The sequence below is a fragment of the Molothrus aeneus genome, chromosome 3 (assembly GCF_037042795.1).
Source record: "Molothrus aeneus isolate 106 chromosome 3, BPBGC_Maene_1.0, whole genome shotgun sequence".
Taxonomy (NCBI): domain Eukaryota; kingdom Metazoa; phylum Chordata; class Aves; order Passeriformes; family Icteridae; genus Molothrus; species Molothrus aeneus.
This window is the reverse complement of record NC_089648.1, coordinates 35542067-35561641: the sequence shown is the minus strand read 5'-3', so window position 1 is coordinate 35561641 and position 19575 is coordinate 35542067. Positions and strand designations below refer to the sequence as shown.

Below are 19575 nucleotides of genomic sequence, written 5' to 3'. Positions count from 1 at the left end.
CAGATGAAAAAAATGATCTGAGATAAAGAATTAGGTCAAGTCTCTTCTTGTAGCAGCCAACTGAACAAGAGTGACTAAAAAAATAAATATTTCCTTTTATTTATTATCTGTTGATGGTAACTTCTACAGTAATTTCTAGTCAAATTCCATGTCCTGGAATCCATCTGCAGAGCTTTTTGTTGGGCTAGCTTATAAAAATATCATGGTCAGAAACTGGACTGTAATTACTCCCATCTTTCTTCTAAGGAAATGTCTTTTTTTTTAGGAAAGGCTGAAGCAACAATTTCTTTATGAAACACATGTGCCATTTCATTGATTAAATAACCAAGGGAAATGTAACACAGCTCACCAGGGTGGGCTGGCTTGGAAGACAGGAAAGGAGCACATGGAATCAGTTCTCCTGCCCTAGGGGATGTTAGTTTGAAATGATCACAGAGTTAAATTCTGGAGTAGGATTAATTTACAGAACATGGTGAATGCTTTATAAATCACAGACTTCCTCTCAAGTGTCTGGACCAGTCACTTCAGTGTCTGTCACACCTATGAGACAGAAAGAATGCTTTTTTGTTTTTTCCTACTCCAGAAGCATGCTTTGATGAGAAATTCGCTACTCTAAGTATGCCCTTTCATAAACAAACTGAACACAAATTAAGTATTCTTACTGCTGCTTTTGTTTCTAGTGTTTAAGGTTTCTTCTATTGGTAAACCATGTGTGCATAGCATCAGTATGTTGTGCTGCAGTGGCTCTGTGACTCTGCTTTTTATTTTCCTTTTGCCTTTTTTTTTTTCCCCCTCCATGTTGAGATGTATAGTTTCAAGGTATCTTAAAGGAACTTGAGCTGCCCCTGCCAGGATCTGATTGAATTAAGAATTTTGATTGATACAGCTCAGGTCATTTACATGGATTTCCTCCATGTTTGAATGAATTTGACTTTTCTTTTGGGTTTCACTGTTTGCGTAGGAGAGAGCAACACACACTCATGTATATTTAATTCTAGAAGTCTTCCATGCAGATACCTGAGATTAGATTTGACTTTTCTGTCCTATGAGAGAAACTTATTTTTCTTTGTTTTGCTTTTACACTGGTGTTAAAAAACCAGAACTGGGTCTGGTCAATATAAATGGATATCTTTGTGTCTAGCTATGCAAGTCCCGTACCCACAGTGCACTCTTAAGTGGTTTAACCCTGTTTGTCTTGCTTTGATTCTGTCTTGCAGAGTTCCAAAGTGCTTGCAAAGAAGGAGCTCTCCTACATGCCTATCATTGGCTGGATGTGGTATTTCCTAGAGATAGTTTTCTGCAAGCGCAAGTGGGAGGAAGATCGGAAAACTGTGGTCCAGAAGTTGCTCAATCTCCGGGACTACCCTGAAAACTTTTGGGTGAGTGATGCTTAACAAATGGAGTGTGAGGTAACAGGAATGAGAGGCACAGGCAATACGTGATGCTTACCAGATTGTTCCTGAGACTTTTGATTCATTAGCTTCCTTGGGAGTATCAGGAGAATACTCTCAACTGAATTCTCTCTGGAGTTTCCCATATTCTGTGCCCTCTGTTTCCTTCCTATCCCTGCAGATACTACTGCAAAAATACCTGCACTGTGATGCACTCAGTAAATTTTGTGGTTTTCTCATTACAGGCACTGGATAGGGGTAGATGCAAGGGTTCATGGCTGTCTAAGAACTGCATGTGACAATGCTGTATTGAAGAGCATCAGCTATATTTGTTACCTTAGCTCTCCTTTCACCTTAGAGTGCAGAGTTAATATACTAGAATTTTCTCCTTCCCTGTGATTTTGCCATTCCTGTGAAGGTGTTTGGTCAGACATGGCCCAGTAGAATTGGAAGCCACCTGGTCAGAAAAGTTGCCTGATATAGCCATTGTCTCTGTTCCAGGGAGAGGATTAGTGTCACTTTTCAATAACAAGAAATTCTTACTTTTTGCATCACCATAATTTTTTAGCATTCACCCTGCCTGGCATTTCTTTATCTGAGAATGAAAAGCCTTTGAATTTCTTCTCTTCTCAGAAATCATAAAAATTAGAGTTCTTCTGAGCTAGTGATGGCAAGAGTGCAATTCAGTTGAAGAAATGGAATCTTAAGCAGCATCCCTGGGGCCTACAGAAACTATTGCTGTTTCCTCATGAAGATGTGTATGCTGTATTTCTCATGCTCTGAAACAAATTTCTTTTGTTAATTGTCATTGATTTAAATGAGTGCTAAGCAATCAAAACTAATCCCTGTGCTTCAGGGTTTATGTGACTTCCAGGCAGGAGGCTGTCTAGCAAAGGGGTGATTCTGGGATTTTAGTTTCTCTCCAGAGATTTGCCTGTGCCCTGTGACTTTTCTGTACATGTAGCTCTAATCAGTGAGCACAAGCCACCACCATCCTGTAGATTCTCTTGTAGAGGGATTGCTAAAAAGGAGCTATACCTATGTAAGGGAGATAATTGTTAATGTACACCTGGGGTTATTGCAGTGTGGAGTTCTAATTTGCTTTTGTATGATGACATAATGTCAAAAGGCACAAGAATAGCACCTTGGAAAGTAGAGAAAGGAAAGCATGCTAAGTGAACTAGAGAGACTTTCTCATCAGTTCCTCTGTGTCTCATCAATCTGAATGACATTATGCATGCAATACATGAGTAAAAGCACTCTTGGATGAGCTAGAACTGAAGCTGGCTGCTTGGCTAGTTTCTTCAATATCACTGTCTTTTTGGCTACATTTTTGCTGTGGGTTATGAGGACTTACTTTGTGTCATTTGGCAATGCTCTCTGATGTGTTAGCTTGCATTCATGCTTGGCAGAAAGTAGATGAGCCAGTGGTAAATCTCCAAAGATCTATGTGCTCTCCCCCTGCCTGCCAGTGGCAAGATTGTAATTATTCATGTCTGAGCACTTCTTCTATCTAGTTCGTAAGAGCATGGGCCTTTCAGTTGTCCTGCATGTGCTGCCTTACATCTGTTAACAGCTGTCTCATTGCCATCAAAGTTATGGCCTGAAGTTTTCCATGGACCTCAAGTGCCATAGGGAAAGCAGGCGGGTTAGAGTGAGGGCAAACAAGCTGGGCACTGAAGCATTTCCTAGAAATGTGTTTGGTTTTGACACTTAGCAAGTTTTAGATGCCATGATATTTGAACACTTTACCATCAGAGAGAGATTTGCAACAGGAGGAAGTTCTGAGTGTTTTCTAACAGCTTATTAGAGATGGAGTGACTCAGAGAAACCAAGTCATTCTGATGGCAAGTAGCAGAGCAAATGTTAAAGCCTAAAGGCTGAGATTCAAACTGGATAGCAGGTTGGATTTGGGGTTTTGGGGGGTTTTTTTGGTTGATTGGGATTTGTTACCTCAGTCAGGTAAATTACATAAATGTGTGTGTGGCTACATGTGTCCCAGCTACCAGTGTTAATTTGGGTTGTTCTGGTGGGAATTTGAGAGAACTCTGTTCAGTCAGCAGAAGACCTGAGCTTCTGTCTGACTGTAGTTCTGTCTTGGTTTTAGTTCCTGATTCATTGTGAGGGCACAAGGTTCACAGAACAGAAGCACCAGATCAGCATGAAGGTAGCTGAAGCCAAAGGTCTGCCCAAGCTCAAGTACCACCTCCTGCCACGAACGAAAGGATTTGCTGTCACCGTGCAGTGTTTGAGAAATGTAGGTAAGGAAAGTCACAGGGGACAACGCTAAATGGTTATCTCCTCTAACTGCTGACAATTTGCCATGCTTTTCTTTTCCCTGTAGTGTGTGTCCTAGCAGAAAAATCCTGGGATGCTTTCAGAAGCATCTGGTTTTTTCACTAGCCTCTGGTTTTAATAGCAAAATCCTGAATCAATTTGTGGGGTTGGTTTTGGTTGGGGTTTTTTTTGTTGTTTTGTTTTGGGGTTTTTTGTGGGGGTTTTTTGTTTGGTTTTTTTGGGTTTTAATTTTTATTGTTATGTTTTGTTAACTGTGACTCTTTGTTGAGGAATCTCAGTTGCATATTTTGTACCAATTGGTACGTATTTTGTTACGTATTTTGTACCTATTGCCAAAGAACAGTGTTTCTTAGTATTTGCTAAGCAATTCTATTCTAAATGAAGCAAATGCATCAGTAGAGAGTCTGAGGCAGTGCGTCTTAAAATAATTTCTTGCGGTAAATGACTACCTCAAATAATGCAATTTTAAAGTCCAAAAATATTCTACTTTAAATTTCTGTATAGATTTGCTCTTTTGAGTTTCTTAATGGAGCTGAGGAAGGGGAGTAGGCCTTGACTGAAGATACATGTAGGTGAAATTCATTAACAGTTTCTACATCATAAAACACGAGTTACTTTTTCTTTATTAATATTGTTTTGAGCTCCCCATTTATTTCTGATTACTTGCATTTGCCAACTTTAAAGTGACATCATTTTGCACATGTTGCCTTTGAAGTGATATTCTTTGACTAATACTATCTATCAAATTCTTTTTCTAATACTACTGTCAGTCTTCTGCTGTGTACTTCATGGGCACAAGAAAGACAGTGCTAAGTAGCTGTAGTGTTACAGAGTCTTAGAGATCTGGTAGATTTGTGTGTTAGATGGCTGATGTTTAAGAAAGAAATAACTGGTTTCTGGTTTAGAAGAAAATGTTCCAGCTTGACTGAAGTTAATGTCAAAACTTCTTTTGTCCTTGAAGACGTTTTTTCATGTGGCATATCTGGGATAGCTCCTGTAAGGAAAGCTTCCCAGTCAGCTGGCTTGCTACCTCTTGTGTTTTTTCTAAATACCCTCTAGCAAGCCAGGTAGATCATACCACTGTTGTAGCTTTCCAGGCACCCACAAGTTTCCACCCCCAAGATGGATAGCATAGCTTGGATCCTTTCTGGTCCATGGAGGAGGTTACGTGAAGCATCCAGCAACCCCCCAAAGAGCACAGTTCAGGCTTGCCTTTGGAATAAGGGTGCCTGTTCTGCTGAGGGGACAACAGGGGATGGTAGACTTGAGGCACAGAAGAAGGGTTGAGTCAAAACTCTGTGGCCTCTAATGCCCTGAGCTGGGAATCAGGAACAGGTTATTTGGTGGTTGTTTTGTTCTTTTCACTGCTGTGTGTAATGTAAGCAAAATAGGGCATGATTGTGGACAAGCAGCTGATTGTGGGAAAACATTCCAAAAGGAAACAACTTTAGGATATCCAAGTGACATAAAAAGTCTTGGACATTCATGCCACACACTACCGTAACACTTACTAGTACCCTAAATATTTGAAATACCTTCAGAAAAAGGAAGAGCATCTGAAAACAATGCCTTATTTTTTAGAACTCCATGTAGCATTATTATGTACAGATAATAAGTCCATGCAGATTTTTTGAATAGAGAATGTAGTGGCAGTCTCTTTAGACAGTCCATGATCTGGAAGTGTAATACTATCTAGAAATTAGGTCATATCCCTAAAAGTGCATCTCTAAAAGCAAGAAACTGGTGCTGAGCTGCCTGAGTCCATTTTGAGCTGTGCTGTTTAGGCTGATGCACTTTGTGCTCTCCCACAAGTGTGGTGGGCCTGGCTGGAGTGCCTTGCTAAGGGACGTAGCTGCAGCACGACATAGCAGTGGAGCCAAGTCACAGGTTTGGCACCAGTTCACCGCTGGGTGTGACAGAGCTCCTGTCCCATTTTTTTCCATCCTTTCTGACAAGGGTGTGATTCAGCTTGTCAAAGGCTGTAGTGCTATGGGATGGGTAGATGCTGGTTTCTCTGGCTGTAGATGTTTTTCATCCCTGGCCGAAGAGATCACAGGTTGGTCCTCCTCAAAACTTTGTATCAAGTCTTAATGGTACCTGCTGCAGTCACTCAGGAAAGAGTTCAGAAGTAATTCTGCAGTAGTTGGAGATAGACATTAATGACATCAGTCTGGCAAGCCCACCTCTTGTGAAAAACTTAGTTTTGGAAGGAGTTTATTTACTGTGCATATATTGGAATCTGCCTTCGTGCCAGTGATGCCATATCTGTCAGCATAAACAGATGTATTTGAATAAAAATACCTTTCATGCAAAATAACAAGTAAAGAACCTTCCCTTGTTACTAATTTCTTTCATAAGTGATAATGGGATTGGGATTGTTTTTTCCTTCAGAACTTGCTTTCAGAAGTTCAGATCTCCATACATAATTTGATTCTTAAAGAAATGCTTTTAATATTTTCTGAACTTGTTCTGATACTTTTGTCAGTGACCATTCCTATCAGTATGGTTTTACAGATGCAGTCCCCAGGAACTTAATTTCTAGAAGCTGTTCACTTTCTTAATAAATTGCTGTTTGCTACCTGTACTGTTCACGGAAGCAAATGAAAATACATATCTGTTTCTAAGACATGAATCTATTACTTACAGTAAAAGTAGATGTCTCAAATACTGCCAAAGATATATGTCTCAAATACTGCCAAAGATATATTTAATTACTACTTTTATTGTCTGGCTGTATATCAGGCAGTTCCTTTCAGCTGCTTTTATTTAGTAAAGACTTGTACTTAAAAATGTACTTCACGATGGATTGTAGATAAGCCCAAGTTTTGTTGTGTACCTTTTCCTCCAGTTGTGCATGCTGGGAACTGCTGTCCCAGAGGGACTGCATGAGAATTCCAGGGTGATATTCTCATGGAGTTTTGGGGTATGACAGTGTTTGGGCATATTGCAAGGACTTTTTGTTCCCCCATGAGCTGTATATCAGTCCTGGATTTTTTTTTCAAGTGGGTTTCTATTCATCATCCAGAGCAAGTAACGAAGTTTGAGAGGATGAGTGGTTTTTTTTCAAGCTGGCCCAATTAATGAAATGTTAAATCAAAGGATTGTGTCAAGGTGGTGTCACAGCAGCAGTACAGTGAATGCCAGTGTACCTTTCTCTCCCTTTTCCAGTCTTCAGATCATTTTGTGCTAGTATGAAGATGCATGTAGCCACACTCATTGCCTGTAGGTCGATTTGTCAGTGAATCATCCTGGCATAATCCACCATGGCCACAAAATAATGCGTGAAATTTAAGAGGACAGTCAAAGTAAGAAAAATCCTCTCTAGATATGTAATCCAAAGGTTTTTTTTTAGGTTGAAGTTAAGAAATTAAATCTTAAATTCTTAAGTACTTAGCTCTCTGTCAGAATGCTGTAGATGAAACCCAGAGTTAATGAGATGACAAAAAAGCTGGGCAGAGATTAGCAAACAAAAACAAAAACCTAATCGGTTTTTGACAGAAAGAGCTTTAAAATATTTGTGTTTTGTTTTTAACGAAAAAGAGATTTTGAGATATAACTCCTTTGAAAAAATACTACACAATTGAAGCAAAACTTCTCAAGTATTGCATGTATTAGTCTGAGAGTGAGACAGTTGTAGTGTTTTCAAGATACTTTGGAGGGGTTTTTTCACTTGTTTTACAATGTGAATTTTCTGGTCTCTTCAGCTTTTGGATGAGAAGGTCATGAGATGTCCAATTCTAATTATGCAATTACATAATCCATGTTTAATGATAACCTGTTTCAGCATGTCACACAGCATGCTAGTGCTTCTTTGACTTTGAATGCTTTCTGGTAGATTTTAATTTCATGCAGCTTTTTTCTTGGACACTTCCATTGTTATTCTTTTCCTGCACTCTCAAAATGAGAAAGCTAAAATCTTTAGTTATCTTCAGTTACATCTGGATAACAGAGGTCTGTTTACTCCTGCACATTGCTATCATTGTCTTGGGTTTGGCACTGCTTTGCACCAAAAGATTTCAATGTGTTATTAAAAGGTACTAGACTGTATGTTAAACTACAGACCAGTTGGAAACTGGAATAGCTTTTTTTTTTCCCCTGGAGAAAAGGAAAGCTCTGTGTAAGACTGTCAGCACATAAAGATGTTACTGTCCATCTCCACAGAAGGTTTTTTTCAGAACAGGAGAGCTGTCTTCCAATGTGTCTCAACAAAAACCCAATTCATACAAAAACTCAAATGTAGATGCCTTCTAAGAGATGGAAGAAAAAGTGTTGTGTATATCATTCTTTGCTTTATTGCATCCCTATTGTTGTTAGAATAATCTCATGCTATTAAAGAATAAAATAAGAAGCTTACACTGTATAAACCAAACTGAGCTCTTGTTTTCCTTCAATTACATTGGATTAGTAAATTAGAGTAGATTAGTAAAATCCTTCTACACTAAGAAGCTTAAAAATTGAGGCAGATAATTGATTTTTTAAAAAGTAATTTCATACTTGTATTTTACATTGAGAGTAGTGTGCCTGAAGTAGATTTTGTCTTGTTTTTTAGTTTTGAGTTTGAGCTAAGAACCCAACTGTAGTAGGAAAAGAAGGGAGTTATTAGTGAGGGACAGAGTCATTTTGCACTGACAAGGGTTTGGCCTTTGTTTTCAGGATTTACTTTCAGCACTGAAGTCAGGCTTCACTATGAATTCAGTTTTGCAGTAACAAATGATGTGGTGAGTTTCTGGGAGCTGAATGAGACCAAACCATATTTATCTCTCATAGCTAGGAGAGGTTTCAAAAACCAAGAGCAAATCTGTCCTGTGTAATAAGTCCTTCTTAGGTGGGTCAAGAGGTTCCACAATAAAGGTTCACACATACATTTTTATTAATTATTGCAAAACTCTAGAGCAGAAAGCCTGAAATACAACAGGCTACACATGAAAATGCTTCTTAGTCACATTTGTGACAAAAAATAGGAAAGTTTTATTGCTGTCATTGCGCTGAGAGTTCATACCATGATGCACAACTGATTTCAGTGTCAGGAAAATGAATCATTCCCTGGTAATTTTGTGACATCAGGAAAATAGTGTGTCTAAGGATGTGTTCAAATAAACTCTTTTGCAGCACTTCATGTGTTCTAAACAGTGAATGCTTTTCCTATAGCAGCTGCTTGTGACTGCTCTTTTAGTTTATCTGCCATCAGCCTTTGCAGATGGTTTTACTGCTCTCACCCAGTCCTGAGCTGCACAGTTTTCTCAGTGCTGGAAGTTCAGCTACAGTCTTGTTCAGCAGAACTTCCATGTTCTATTCCTCACATCTGCATGTTTCCATAGCATCCCACTATGGATGTGGTGTGTCATTGTCTCTCTGCCTTTGAACGGGGCCATTCATGGCTGCATTCAGCCCTCCTGCTGCAGGTCTCTCACACACAGTTCACCTGTTTTCAGTCAAAGGGCATATATTGCTCATTGTTTATAAAATGTGTATCTGCCTGGTTGTTTCCTCAGATTTAGGGGGCAGTTGTTGATTCCCAATGAGCTGAAAAAGGTAACCGTTCTGCAACCATTTGACTCCTAGGAAGTCCCAGGTGTATTCTGTCAGAAGCTGTCGTACTGCACCTGATGAGGAAGGAGGCAAGGGTGGATGGAGAGCAAACATTTCCATTCTGCAGGTGCAGTTCCTGAAAGAGTCACTGGTTATTTGGCTTCTGAAAACCTGCATGTTCAATATTCTATTGTCATTTTTACCTTGGTGACAGCTCAAATTGTGGTGCTATTGCTGATGACTTACTTAAATATTCTCCTTGTCTGAGAGAAAATTACTTATTTCCATTGTATCACAACAGTAAACACATAACCTGTTTTTCTTCTTTTAGTTTCTGCAGTCTATGATTCTACCCTTAATTTTAGAAATAATGAAAATCCAACATTGCTGGGAGTTCTAAATGGAAAGAAATATCATGCAGATTTATATGTAAGGCAAGTAATCCATATTTTAATTCCTTTTAAGCAGGAGTGTGTACTTGAAATCACACTTGGTCAAATAAGGGAATGTTTTCAAGTAGATAACAGAAAAGCAGATCTCTACCAACCTGGCTTCACAGAACTTCAGATAAAAATTCATATGAGCTGGGAAGTGTTTCTGGTAAAATTCTGTGATTATAAGTATGTGAGGAGTCCATAAATGTCTAGAGAACTTTTTGTTTATTATTTTTTACTCATTTGTGTGTTAGCTCAGCAGCAGCACTGGGGTCTCTTTTCACTCGCTTGGCCAGAATACCAAACACAACCTAAGTGTTCAGGTGGAGTTGCTTTATACCTGTCTCTGGCAGAGGAGTTCCAGAGACAGTTCCAGTTCCTCTGGGGGAGGTCGGGCTCAGACTTTGCTCTCTGGTGGTGTCATTGTTGATATATTTGACAGCTGTGCCTTCCCTACCAAGAAGGGGGTTGTTTAGTGGAAAAAACATTACCTGGATTCCTTTGCATTAAGGTTTCTTTAAATTACGAATACCCTAATGGCTTGCCATTATCTTAATGGGAAAGAGCCAATTCCCAGATGAGGTTCTTCCAGCAGCACCTGTGCTACAGGCACTCAGAGCATGTGATGATGTAGGATTGGAGCATGAACCTAAAAGTGATGCTGCAAGTGATCAGGAGTTCATCATAACCCCTTAAGAGCTATTATGGACCAGCAAGCTCGTCCAGTTCCTTTATCCTGGATAGCAATATGAAGTGGAATGGGGTGACCTTTTCTTTCTACTTCTCCTGTTCTGCCTGTTTGAAAAAGTATTTTTTTCAGAACTGTTTTTGACCAAGGGTAAAAAGAAAGTTTCTCTTGATTCCTCTTCCCTCGTGGTAGCTCAGCCTGGTGTCCTCATGTTTGGTGTACATGGCCTGGCTGGATGGTGTTCACAGAGCCCTGCCTGTGGGGGTCGGCTCCAGCAGAGCAGAGGGCTTCCTCTTGCTGTGTCTCCCTCTGCACCATTCCAGCCTGCTGCAACTCAGTCTGGCATAGCATGGAAATTGCTGTTCTCAGCTCAGGATAGCTGCTTACACATCCTGAAAAGCTGTTACAGGCAAGGTAAACCTCATGGCTAAATTTGTTTTGGCAATTAGTTGGGGACTATCACAGACTCCTTCAAAATCTCCTCCATATTTGCTTGTTGAAGTGCTGTAGGTGTTGCACAAGTTAAAAAAAGGTGGAAAATGTGATGAGTCTCCTGTCAGATAATCTGTCTGTATAATGTGAGTGCTGTTCAGGAACGTCAAAGTATTTAATATTCTTCAATTTCTCTTGTTTACTGTTGGCAGGCGGATTCCACTAGAGGATGTCCCAGAAGATGAGCAGGAATGTTCTACCTGGCTCCACAAACTGTATCAAGAAAAGGTTGGATTTTTTTTGTCAAGACAGCACTTACAAGCCACTAGTTATTTTTAGTGCTAATAGACCTTTCCAATGTGTAGTGTCCTAATTTGGAGGCTGGGAGTGAGTTGGTTTGTTTGGCTTTCAGGGTAAGTGCTCTGTTTCTCTACATACAAACTTGATCCTGTGCTGCCAATCATGACTCCTTTTTTTTGTACATAGAGCAACAGGAAGAAAGCTTAAACAAGACTTTTTAGAGCAGTTTAAGCCTCTTCTTTAGAAAGTTGCATAAGGATACAAAACTCAAAATTGTCTTACTGCCTTCTGATTGGTGGAAAGACCTTCTTCCCCTAGAAGACACCTTCTAAATCAAGAAGCAGTTTGTGGGCTAAATAAGATCTATTCTTTAGTGTATTAAAATTTTTGTCCGTTGTTTTACCCTGACTTTTTTACCAAGGCAGACATCCAGCATTAAAAGAACAGGCTGATAAATTGTTTTCACACTATGGGTTAAGAGGGCATGCATTTAAGATTCCTAATTTCATAGGATGGGGAGAGAATAATAATGATTGTGTTTGTAGATGCCCAGTGGTTTGGGGTTTTTTTCTTTTTTTTTCCTTTGCAAATGCTTTCATATGAATCCTCCATCTTCCAGAATCTGTTTCTTCTGGGCTGTTTTTATGAATGTTGGAGATAGTCGTTGGGGGATGTGCTTTTTGAATGCACACAGCACTCCCATTTCAGTCAGCAGGAGTCATAGGTATGCACGGCATGAGGGCCTGGCAGCTCACTTTACTTGAATACCTTGATCAAAGTTATGTATTCAGACTGGAATGCAGCAGTGCTATGGATTTAGAAATTATAGAATATAGCTATGCTCTGATTTCCTCTCACTGGGACAGCAAAATTCTGCTGTGCCATTTGTCGTGCTCTTCCCAGGACACCACATTAGCATTTCTGTATCCACAGTGCCCTGGCAGTTCTCAGAGTCAAACCATGCCTGTTTCTGCTGCATTTCATAGCTCCTCTAAGCAGCTTGCTTACAGGAATGTGGAAAGTAAATGTGTCTTGAGACCTCACTTGTAGGTCTACTCCCCTTGCCTCTGATCCCCCTTCTCAGAGTTTGTGCCCCTAACACCCGATTCAGGCACAGCCCCAGCACCTTTGCAGAAAAGGAGGCTGTTACCCACGGGCCCATGTACATGTAAATGGTCCTTCTGCTCAGCATTGCACAAGTCCACTTTCTGCTGCCATGACTCTGTAGCCCTGTTTCATGTCCCTGAGAACTATTCAGACGTTTGCAAGACAAGGGCATAAGTGTGAATGTGGTGATTGTTTTCCTCAATCCTTTATTACATAGTTGTAGTAATTCACTCCAGGATTTTTCTGTTATTCCCTCTATGGCAAACACTCAGTTGCTTCTAGTGCTAACAGAGGGTACATCTATCCTTCATAATATTACATTGTACAATATATCATAGTATTCTTCATGACAACTTCATTTGCTGGTTGGTTAAGTCTCTGGTTTCCTATTTAAGTACAGGAGTGAAGTTTTGCATCCAAGAGTGAATTGTGCTGTGTTCAGTTTTCCATTCCACTAAAACCTTTTTTGGTTATGTGAATGTTTTTGATTGATTAAGGCTGAGGGGAGCTGTTGGTTTGTTTGTTTGTGTTTTGGTTTGGGATTTTTTGTGATGATTTTCATTTTTCGCTGAAGGCAGCACGTTTCTCTTTCTCTAGCTCTTTTACTTTAGTGAGTACTACTTCATTGCAGTCATTCCTGGTTTACTGAAGCCCTTGTCTTTGTAAAATCACACTGGCAGAATATAGAACAGGGACAACTTCTTCCAGAGTTCTGAGATGATGAAAGCCCACCTGCAGGGTAAAAAATACAATTTTTTTTTCACCATTCTGCCCTGCATCTTAAAAAGATAACGGGGTCTTAGGTCAGATAATGAACAGCAGTGCCTTCCAGGTGCTGTTTCCAGAAATTAATTCTGTTTCAGGTCATCTTCAGAGTCAGAAAATATTTGTGATATAATGTAAAAATTTGTTATTCAAAGGGCAGTAATTCATTGCAAGATACACACACATCCCCTGCTTTGTCTGTTTTGCTTGCAGCATTTCACTTGCTGTTTCAAAGTCAGACAAGCTGTGCATGCTACTGGAAAGCAGAGATCCTATTTTAACACACATTATGGTTCCCTGTGCTGTTGCTTATTCTCAATAATTTTAATAATTTTGCAGAAGTTTCTCAAGACTCACATACAATGTGCTGAATTATGCTGTAGTAGCACAATTCAGTGGCTGGAGAGTGCCACAGGTACGGAGGTCAAGGCCTGTGCACTCAAGGTGATCAGGATTGCAGAGCTATTGGAATGAGTAATGAAACCAGCAGTTACTGGACATGGAGGGACATGGTTTTTTTTTTTAATTTATTTATTTCCCCATACTGACATTAGTAAAGGAATGAAAGTCTTTGAGAAAAGCTTATTCCTTTGTTTTTTCCTCATTGTCTGCTGTCACCTACAAGTACCTCAATCTGAGATACTGCTCTGTGGGAGCCTGTTGTGTTTATGTTCTTGCTACTTTTTTTTGGCTTAGTCACTGCTACAAACACAGTTGAACAGAGTCCTGCCAGATAAACAGTGGCATTGTGCTGCTGCTCTAAACCAAACACTGTTCTCCCTCCTTTTCCAGGCTTACAGTAAGTACTGTGTCCATATGCCTCTTCCTCGCTGGGGGTAGATTTTGTCCTTCCACATATGGCCAGCACTGTATCAGTTGGTTCCAAATTATGACAGAAGTTCAATTTGGGTTGCACATTGCCTTCTCTTTTTATTTCTTTTACTGTTTTTTTAACTGCCATTGCTAGAAAGGCTCCCTTTGACTTTACCAAGGACTGGGTTGAGGATCTTTTTGCCAGGTCTGAAGAGATAGTATGTAGTAATCACAACTCTGCTAGTCCTTTCATGCTTGTTTTCTTTTTTTGCCTCATGATAGCCTCAGCACCTGAAGTAGAAGTTCTGTTTGAAAATCTTAATTTTCATTAAAAAGAGAGCAAGCCTCTAATTCTTCTTGCTTGTAAAAGAAGCTTGGAAAACAGGGCCTGAAAATATATACAGAAATGTCCTAGGGAATCAGCAAAGCCTGACTGAAGAGGAGAAGTGTACAGAACTCCAGTGTTTGGGAACAAAGAATGTATTTTTGGATCCTCATTCGTTGTGGGCTTCCTTTGGATCCTCATTCTTTGTGGGCTTCCTCACGAAGGGGCAGCAGCTTCCCTCTGCTGTCAGACCTCCTGTGGGAATGGAGAGGAGGAATCCAGTCAGCCTCTCACAAGGAGATGGATGTTCCCTGATTTGCCCTCACTGCATTACCTCACTGTCTGAAGTAACTTAAATGTGCTGGGGGCAATAGAGGGAGTATGTTTCCATGTTGGAATGTGATACCTGCGTGGATGGAATTCATTACAAACCAAAAAGAAGCTCTGTGGGCAGAGGAATGAAAGGAACCTAATGTGAGGAAGGTGATTTTGGGAAACAGTGAGGCATATCATCTATTTAAAGTCTGTCTTGTTGCTGGGTATCGTAGGCACCCTCACAAAAGCTTTCAGGACAGATGAAGCCATGGATGCCTTTTGCAAGTGAATGAAGGTGTTTAAGGGTAAGAAACTGTGACTGAAGAGCTGTTCCCCACAACAGTGGGAAATGTGGTGGAGCTGTTGGCCTTGACATTGTATTTTGCCTTTTGTATTTGTGTTCCATCTGCCTCAAGCCTCCCAGTGAGGTGTGGTCAGTGGTTTTGCTGCCCCTCATGCCATGCAGAGCCAACAAAAAAAACCCTGCTGTCCTTGTTTCAAGGGAGCCTCTCCTGCTCTCTGTAGTAGCAGGCCCTCTAATGGCAGTGCCAGCAATAGTCAGGAATTCTTCACATTCCTGGGTAATACCAGCATTGGGAAACCTAACTGTATGTAGTCAGTTCAGTTTTCTGATGATGAGTAGCTGTGTTCTAAAGCAGTCCTCACTGCACTGTGAAGAAAACCCCATACACTGTGAACTCTGTTGAAGATGGCCCAGTAATTGGCCACAGTGATCCCACTACAGTCCAGCTCACAAGAGTAAAACACTTACAGTTTTTGTAATCTCAATAAAGAGAGGGCAGTGCTTTAATTACTGCATAATGCCATAAAAGCTGAATGTTCATTTTGAAATAGACAAAGTGGTAACAGCTTGTAATTGCTCAAGTTGCTATCAAGTAAGTAAAGAATTGTTTGTGTCAACTGGAGTGTAAGTGTAAAATCATAGCATAGTAGAAAATATAGTCTTTTGGTTGATTCATCTTGGCTTTCCTAAAAGTTTTAGAAACCAAAAATCCTTTCTTTAAAGAAATATCATACTTCATTCTGATTAAATTATTTTTTTTTTGTGTCAGTCTAATGCTGACTTCATTATTCAGCCAGTTTTTTGTGATAACACAGATAATTGGCAGATTAATAATCTTTGCTTTTAACAAAGAGGGAGGGGTTTTTTTCCCCTACCCACTTTTGATATCTTGGATTGGTGAGATCAGTAAAGGCAATGCTATTCACCCCTGTGGGCTATAGAGGAAGGTATGAATTCAAAGTCTCCCGTGCTTTAAAAAACAGCTGCTACAAAACAGAAAAAAACAATCCCCACCCCATTATCCTCCTTGTGTTATACTTAAAGGTCAAGTCATATGCTCAAAGCCAGTGAGAGATTTTGTGCTGTTGACACACTAAACTGCCTCTAGGGAGGTTCAGCACCCAAACTTCCTACCACAGGCATCATGGAAACAAGGTAAACAAGACTCCATCCCTGGGACAAAGGCAGGAAGGGGTGGTGTTCTTTGGAGTGTGGGACAAAATTATGCCTGCTCACCCTTTCTGACAGGTTTATGGGTGCTGTTTGAGAGCAGCCATTGGAGAAAACAAGAGGGAACAGGGGATGCTGCTGAGTACATGGAGCCCAGACACTTCCCTGGCTTACCCGCAGTGCTTGGGCAGTGGCTGTGGCTCCCGCAGGAGGTTCAGCAGTGATGCCTGCACTGCTGCAGGAGTGTATATCCCATCATCCCTCCTGTTTGCCTAGGCTGCTATGCTCTCCAGGTATGGCATTTTTCAGGCTGCTCTGTGTAGGAGAAAGAAAGTATTCACACATCAGTGTATGCTCCCATGCTCCCCCTTTCTTTTTTTTTTTTTTTTTTTTTTTGACTCTGTGTTCATTGACTTCAAAGTACAAGCTTTCCAGCCATCAGCTGTTCTTTGATCTTCCCCTGTGGTTACAAGCCTCCAGAAGGAGGAGCATCAAAGGCAGGGATGGCTAGTTTTGTTGGCAGATGAGGATGTAATTGTTGCCCTCCCTTGTTCTCCTAGGATGCATTCCAGGAGGAATATTACCGCACAGGAACCTACCCAGCAGTCCCGACAGTACCACCCCGTCGGCCATGGACACTTTTGAACTGGCTTTTCTGGGCCTTATTGCTGCTATATCCTTTGTTCCAGCTGCTCATCAACATGATCAACAGTGGATCATCACTGACACTGGCTAGTTTTGCATTTGTCATTATAATAGGTGAGTTTTCGGATAGAAAAAGATCACTTACAGTGTAACTGTCCAATAGGATTTACTGAGGTTTGCTGAATATAAAGATGACTAGTGAATTCAACAACCCACCTAATATGTCCACTCTAGCCTGGACTAGGTTAAAAAGATTCTTTTTTGTTTATTTTTTTATAGTTGTACTTTTTTTTGTAAGAACTGCATACAAATTTTTCTGTTTCTGTAGAATTCAAACAGTGACTTCTCAGTTGGTTGCCTACAAAAGGCTTTCTTTTCTTGTGTTTTGTGTTGATGTGTTCTACTTAAAATGCTTAGAAGAAAGGCACAAGGATAATTTATTCCTTCGAGTATGCTTCTGTTTAATCATAGTCTGATGTGTCATGCACTGGTAATCCACCAGTTCATGATTTAAACACAGCCTGTTTTGGCCATGTACTCTGATGTATGCAGCACAGGGCATGGACTGTCACTGTAGGTGATTCCTACAGTTCCTGTGGCAGTTCTGAACTGCCTTGGTTCCTATGTCAACTAGTATGATATTTAAGACAAGGAAGGAAAACAAAACAAGGAGCTGGCCCAGAGAAAGGGAGGGAGATCTTATCTGGTGTTCTTCATGGAAGCAGGAACCAGGTCAGTTTAGCAAATTGCATCATATCTGGGTGTCTGTGATTGAGTGCTGGTTTGAAGAAAAAGTTCCCTTCCAGAATAAGCCATACATTTTTAAAACAAATACTGTCTGTTATTGCTCTGACCATCACAGGTATTCATTACTTCATCACCTTCACATCTGTGTATATTACAAATAACCTTGGAAAAAGAAACAGAACTTCACAGTCTTCTTGGCTCTGAGAGAACTTGGATACAGAGCTGACTTAAAAAGCCATGTCCAGAATAGCAATACAGAGGAGATAAGAAAATGTGGAGCATTTTCTTGTCTCAGAAGTGAATCTTTGCTCTCTACTCAGGAAATTGTTCCTAGCACATAATATTTCTTTGCATTCTCAGAAGTCTACCTCTTGAGCTAGATTGATCAAGATTAACTAACATCCTTTTAGCCATCTGTGAAGAGTTTGATGTGCTAGACAACCAGTACTCTTTTTCAGAAACTGTCCACCAAAACAAATGCTGCATTAAGCTCCTGTTGATGCTTCTTATAGAGGTAGTTGGAGAAGGAACAATTTGTGTGTGCATGCAGGCAGGAAATTTCCTTCATGATGCTTTGAGCCAGAAGAAGGAAAACAAGCAAGGATAAGATCCAGCATAATTGTTGATACATTAGGTGGGCAGGGTAGAGGAAAAAAGAAGGGAATCCTGAGCTCTTGTCTTCATCTGGAGTAATTGTTGGTGCTTGTTACCCTGGAAATGCTTCGTGTAAAATGTATAAGAATTCCTTAGGACAACAACTACAACTTAAAAGCCTCTTTTTCCACCCACCTTGCTTGCTGGAAGTCACAAGCAGTGCCCCCTTCCCCTTCTCTGACTGGTGAAGAGGATGGGAGTGTAGAGGGAGCATGTGGTTGGGGTGTGCTGGGAATGGGAGGCAGTGTCACTTGCAGGGAGAGGTGAATCAGCCTCCCCTGTGCTCCTTTGCAAAGTGGGCACACAGCAGGGTGGGATGAGGTGTGACACCATTGTAAATGCCACTGCCTGGCAGTTTGCTGAAGAGACATTTGTTCTGCCTCTGGAAGAAATGCTGGCATAGTCTGTTTGGGTTTTGGAATGATGGCCTAATGGTGCACTGAAGTGTAGCTACTGCAGAATGGTTTGAATTTGTCATCTTTCCTTCAGCATTTTTCTCTTAATTCAGTTTCTCCCCTCAGCAGACTGGTTGGTTGGGTGCCATTGCAAAGTGCTTCATGCCTTGTGTACCCTCCACAGAGAGCCTCACACCATTATTCAGGGTTTCTGGAGTTTAACCTCAGGGCCCACTGCTTTACTGCTTGACATTGTAGCATTTGTGATGGTTTTGGATTTAGCCCTTTATAATTTAGCTGAGTGACACCACACCCCTCACCCTGCACCCTAAGCCTAATATAATCATGCTATTAGTGACCTAGGTCACCTCTTTTCTTTATCAGGAAGTGAAAGAAAGAACCTGTAAAGGAAAAAAGCTATGATGCTACCAAGAAGAGACAGCAAGAACGACTTTCATTTCATTTCTTTCCCCTTTTCTTGTTCCCCATTTATCTTTCTTCTGCTTCTAGCCACAAGGAAAGGTTAATAAGCAGGCTGCTCTGAGTGTGCTCTTGACTGCAGTGATAATCCAAAGGATTTATTCTCAGATTATCTGTAATACTGGATCTACCACAAGGCTCCAGCAGCCTGCAAGCACAGCCAGTGCATAGTAAAGCAGGGAGGACTGTCTTTACAGTGGGAGTGGTAATTGGTACCTGGTACAGTGTAAAAGGAAGGATTTTCTGCAGACTGGAGGGATTTATCAGATGACAAAATCAGCTCTTTCCATTGCTCCTAGCAGACCTTTTCTCACTGTTTATAACTGAAGCACACAGGTACTGGTTTGGTTTTTTCCTCTGGCACTTTGACAGCTCACCTGATACTCCAGAATCAGGAACTTTACTGCAGTCCCCAATAGCTCATTGTAGTAGATTGCTGTTTTTAAAGGTGGGTTTCAGTACCTGATACAGTGCAGATAAGCACAAAATAAACCTTTTGTGACAGAGCAGAGTAACTAGGAGGTCCTTTCACCAGGTACCCTCTGCACTGTTTCTAGATTGTCATTTGTCCTTTGGATAGTTTCTGCTTATTGTGTTGTTCTCCAGTAAAACACTGACTGGCTTTTAAGTAACTGGCTGTTCAGGTGGAAAGAGCTCTAAGAAAAATGCTCCACTTGAGCTGGAGTGGAAGGACTGTAATCCCTCAGACCTAGCTCTGAGGTCTAAGAATGAATAACCCATGTATGTACAGCTCTGCTTGGTTCAGCTCAAACTCTTTCAGCC

The 19575-nt window shown here is 40.7% G+C and overlaps 1 protein-coding gene across 3 annotated transcripts in view; it reads left to right on the top strand.

Moving 5' to 3' along the window:
- The window catches only part of AGPAT4 (1-acylglycerol-3-phosphate O-acyltransferase 4), a 71688-nt gene that overhangs the window by 45874 nt on the left and 6239 nt on the right, over window positions 1–19575 (top strand). For all 3 annotated transcript variants that reach the window (XM_066546680.1, XM_066546679.1, XM_066546678.1), the window contains 5 exons: window positions 1218–1379; window positions 3499–3652; window positions 9550–9652; window positions 10985–11060; window positions 16432–16630. In XM_066546680.1, coding sequence (XP_066402777.1) covers window positions 1218–1379; window positions 3499–3652; window positions 9550–9652; window positions 10985–11060; window positions 16432–16630 — 694 coding nt within the window. The remainder of the gene's footprint in view (window positions 1–1217; window positions 1380–3498; window positions 3653–9549; window positions 9653–10984; window positions 11061–16431; window positions 16631–19575) is intronic.